The 4,680-nt window shown below is 43.6% G+C and overlaps 1 protein-coding gene across 1 annotated transcript in view; it reads right to left on the bottom strand.

Annotated features, from left to right (window-relative positions):
• Nucleotides 1–1,811: 1,811 nt before the first annotated feature.
• The window catches only part of LOC107102480 (neurotensin receptor type 1-like), a gene marked incomplete at its 5' end in the record, with an annotated part of 13,764 nt that continues 10,895 nt past the window's right edge, over nt 1,812–4,680 (bottom strand). Inside the window, one exon of the mRNA XM_015401804.1 lies at nt 1,812–2,084. Coding sequence (XP_015257290.1) covers nt 1,829–2,084 — 256 coding nt within the window. The remainder of the gene's footprint in view (nt 2,085–4,680) is intronic.

A 4,680-nucleotide genomic window follows, 5' to 3' on the forward strand; every position in this document is an offset into this window, starting at 1 on the left:
GAAAAGTTGCAGAGAATAAAAGAAAAAAAAAAACATTTTCCATGTTTGCTGTATGAAAATGAGAAATCTGACCTACCGGAAAGGAGCTAAAAAAAAAAAGAACCAAGATTCAGAATGAAGCAGTTCAGATTTACAAGTCACAGATAGATATAAATAAAGTTATAGAAATAATATTACATCTAATGTGACGTTTATGTCTTAGAACTCATCCCTCCGTTTTCAGGGCAGCCTTCAACCAGAGGAAGCTCATCTTTGCTTTTATTCAGGATATCTGTGAAGATTCTCAGGCATCCAGGTGATGCTTAAGCTTGAAAACCTTCAGTTTAGGCAACCGGATGTTGTACTGTAGATGTTGCCCATTAACCCTTTGTAAGGGGTTATTATAAAGTGTTACAGCCGGTTTGTCTGACCTGTCCATCTGACCTCCAGCAGTGCGCTCTGATCTCATTGGTCACTGCAAAAATTTGAATCTCAATAAGTCATTTTTTTCTTAAAATAAGTGCATATTTTCTTGGAATAAGGAGGTAAATGAGACACTTTGCCAATAGGACAAGACAAGTAAATAAAATGCAAAAAAAAAAAAAAAGCAATTATGTTGTCTTATTTCAAGTGCATATTATCTAATTATCTTATTTTAAGAGTAAAAATTCTCATTCCATTGGCAAGTCAGTTTATTTACGTGTTCAAATTAAGGGTTAAAGTGACTTAATTTAAGCCATTTTTAATTATTTTTAGGTTGTTTTTGCAGTGACCAGGCTAGGCTTAGCTGGTTTGTCAAAAACAAAATCATGCATGATTCTGTAAATCCTCAGTGAATCTCTCAGCACTCTTTTCCTTTATTCTCTGCTCAGGTGACGTATGTTTGCTGTCAAATAGTCTAGATTGTTTCCAAACCTTTGTTTTTCACCAAAAGGAGGCCCTCCAAGGCTCCAGATCTCTTGGCATCTCTGCAGCGGCTGCCTGGAACGTTCTTCACCTGATGAATTGTTTCTTTGAACAGATACAGACGCTGGTGTTTAGAAACGACTTTATTTCCAGCAACTTTATATTAGATTATGCACAAATACAATAATCAATCACTGCCTGTTCTGGACACGTTTTCAGAGGTTTTTTTTCTCCAAATAATACTGAAATAGAACATCCTCCCTATAATTGAATGAATAAAACCCCAGAAACATCAGAGGGAAAGCTGTACAACAAGGACCTCCTGCAGGCTGCAGACTGGGCTACACATCTATGCTTGAACACAACCAACACATGCAGGATGAGTCCCGATGAAAGCTTTTTCTTCTACAGCTGCCTGCCTGGATCACAGACAAATATACTCCCTTTGCTCTGCATTTCTTCATCTAACATCAAAGTCTGCTTTATCCACAGAAGCGAACAGATAAAACCAGCAAAAACTGTTACACCATGGGCAAAGCACTGACAATATCGCTGAAGGCCATGTTTACAGAAGAGCAAACTTCAGGGATTCCTGAGGTTTATACACCACAGCAACTAAAGCTTCACTTCACTGAATGATTGCAGCGGTCAGTTAAACATCTATAAAAAGTCTACGTTAATATCCCACTGTCAAAACACGGGAAAAAAACTTCTTTTCTTTTGCAGTTCTATGTTATCACATTTTTTAGGACAACTTCATGCAATGCTAGATGAAGTCACAAGATGGTGCGTCTGCAGTGCAACCCCAGCAATCTCTGGGGGGTGGGGGGGTTCACCGGCTTCACCAGGATGAATGCTGATCACCACAGTACCACAACAAGCACCTGCACCAGACAGTTCACTGCTCACGGGGGGCCAAAGGCTCCAAGGCTCCAAGGCACGCTCAGTACGTCGTTTCTTTGATGATGTTGGTGGTGAAGGTATGGTTGCTGGAAATACTGATGGAGTGGCGGGTCAGGGGGTGCAGCTGCCTTCTGGGCGTGTGGCGGCAGGGCAGGAAGAAGTAGCGCAGTGTGGCAAAGAAGACCTGGCGGTACGTCGCTGACACCAGGTTGTAGAGGATGGGGTTGATGGCCGAGCTGACGTAGAACAGCACGTTGGTCAGCATGTAGAAGTAGTGGTAGAAGTCGTACAGGTCGCTGCGTGAAAACGGAGGGAAAAAGGAAGGAAAGGTTAAACGAGCAGCTTATACGGTATTTTATATCCATTCTGTTATGCTAGATTCACATCGGATGCAGCAAGAGCAGCAAAATCGCGTCTGCTGCTTCATTTTTGCTGCTTGTACCAGTTAGTTCTGACGCGCGGCTGAAGCAGCTTTGCTGCTCTGGCTGCGCGGTGCAAAAGTGTGTCTGACGCGCGTTGGGCGGAGCTACCCTACCCTTTCTCTGCCTTGCAGCTATATTTGCTGTGATCAGTGGGAATAAAGTAGTTTTAATATGTTTTTAAGTGAGAAAATACACCTGAAAACGTAATCAGTGCAGTCAGTTCATCCAGATTACCATCCTGCCTTCCAATATTTTTTCTGTCGGAGCCGCTCAGACCCCCACATACCAGCGGTGCGCCGACAGTAGGAATCCCTTCATCAGCAGCCTCTGGCCAGGTCGCCTCCTCACGGTTCAACGCGGCAGCTGGTAGGTGTTTTTCATCGAAATAATCCAAACTGCAGGCAGCAGGATAATAAAAGCGAACATATTCTGCCGGCAGAATATGCGTCGCGTGTGTCAGATGCTTAAACGCGCCCGACGCGCTGCTTCAGCTGCTCAAAAAGCGCTGTGGGACCTTTTGCTGCACCGTGACGCGCGTCAACCGTTGACTTTGCATGTAAACTCGCTGCTTCTGCCACGTCTGCTGCGTCCGGTGTGAACGCAGCATTACATCTACAAGGCTTGGAAGACTTTTTAGGGATTAAACAGTTTCTAGAATGGAAAGAATGCATGCATATCCAAGAATGAAAGGAAAATCCCAAGACAGCTGTGAGCAACTGTAACGCTCCATTATTTTCCAGACTCCTGAAAAAAAGTCCCCGAATAAGTAGAAGAATGTGTTTAGATGCAGCTGCTCTGCGAAGTCTTCAGAGATTTGCAAATCATCTTACGATGGAAATGTTGCTGCACAGCAGCAGACCCATCTAGATATCTGGCATTTCCAGGGGTCGGCAGTCAGTGGCTCCACGGCTCAATGCAGCTCTTTAATGCCCGCTTTGCGGCTCCCTGGAGTCTTTCCAAAAATGTATGAAAATGTAAAAGGATAGATTTTTTGTTTGTTTGAATGTTTTAATATGTTGCAGGAGGTCAATCAAACATTCATTATGTTTCAAATGTTGTAAAAATGTGTGTAATAAATACATTTTAATCAATAAATGTAACATTTCTGTTAATGATGATTAGCATCTTAGCCTGCAGCAGGTTTCAGCGCGGCGCGGCGCCAGGCAGGTGGCTGCTGTTAACAAAGCGTGGGTGTGTCTCCATGGATCCCAAAGGGAAAAAAAGGAAGATAGCTGATGAGAACAGAGGGTTGAAAGAAGAATGGAGCGAATCGTTTACTTTCATCACCAATGAGGAAGGATTGCCTGCATGTTTGCTTTGAATGAGAAGTTGTCACATGATAAAAAGAGTTGTTAGGAAAAGCATTTCAAGGGAAAGGCTACTAAATCTGCAGCCCACCACCAAGCTGGGAGGGAGAGAAAAAGTTTGATTGCAGAACTTCTGGATAGATTAGAGGAGAGCAAAGATAGATTGAAGAAATAGATTGCATCTCCAAACTCCACTACTGCTGCTCATTTGGCTGAAGCATAGAAAACCGATCATAGATCCAACAGGTACTGCTCTGATGCAGGGATGGGAACTTTCTTCCATTTTTATTCCCCCAAATCCTCAAAAGGAAAAAAACACCAAAAATCTGAGTTCATCAATGGAACAAAACCCAAAACATTAATAAATTGTAAAGGAATTTAAACTAAAAGCTGTTAGGAATCCAGTTTGTGTGGGTTGTGCTTTTGTTTGTTTTCTGAGCACCACCAGGCGGCGCCTGGTTCTCGTTGGCCTCCTCACACACCTGAGGATGGTTACCTCATTACCGGAGGACTCTTAAGCTGCTGACTGCCACTACCTCCACGCCAGAGTGTTTGCCAGTTTGGGGTTCTCTAGCTAAGCTGAGTTTAACTGAGTCAATCTGAGTTTTTGTCTACCTGAGTTTAGTCTTGCTGTTTTTGTCTATGCCTCTCAGCAGGAAGTCATCCTGCAAACTGAATGTTTTGGACCTTCTCCCCCCTGGAAGGATTCTCTGAGCATCAAACTGAGCTGAGGATTCAAGCTAGTGGTTTGGATCTATTTTTCCTCCAAGGATTGTTTGGGCGTCTCTCTGAGCAGGAGATTCATCTCCACAAGAAAACTTTCAAGTACCGCAGGAAATCCAAGCGGCAGTCAGCTCCTCCGTTCCTCAAGGAAACACCTCAACCTGGGTAAACCCTGTCCGCCCTCCAACGAGCAAGTCATTCACTGGAACAACCCACACCGACTCGATTCATCGAAAGACACCTTTTTCTGGAAACGTGAGTCCTGTTGTCTTAATTCCCTTCTTCAAATCAAAGACACAAATTTCCCACTGAGCCTGAACTAACCGCAGAATCTTCCCCTTCGCTTATCAGTCCCGGTTCGCCAGTGTTCAGAGCAGCACTGGACTCTTCTCAACCTACTCTAAATAAAACCTGTGAAACTTTTCCCTGGTCTCTCTGTT

Source organism: Cyprinodon variegatus, unplaced genomic scaffold (assembly GCF_000732505.1).
Source record: "Cyprinodon variegatus isolate N-32 unplaced genomic scaffold, C_variegatus-1.0 Scaffold1261, whole genome shotgun sequence".
Lineage (NCBI taxonomy): Eukaryota > Metazoa > Chordata > Actinopteri > Cyprinodontiformes > Cyprinodontidae > Cyprinodon > Cyprinodon variegatus.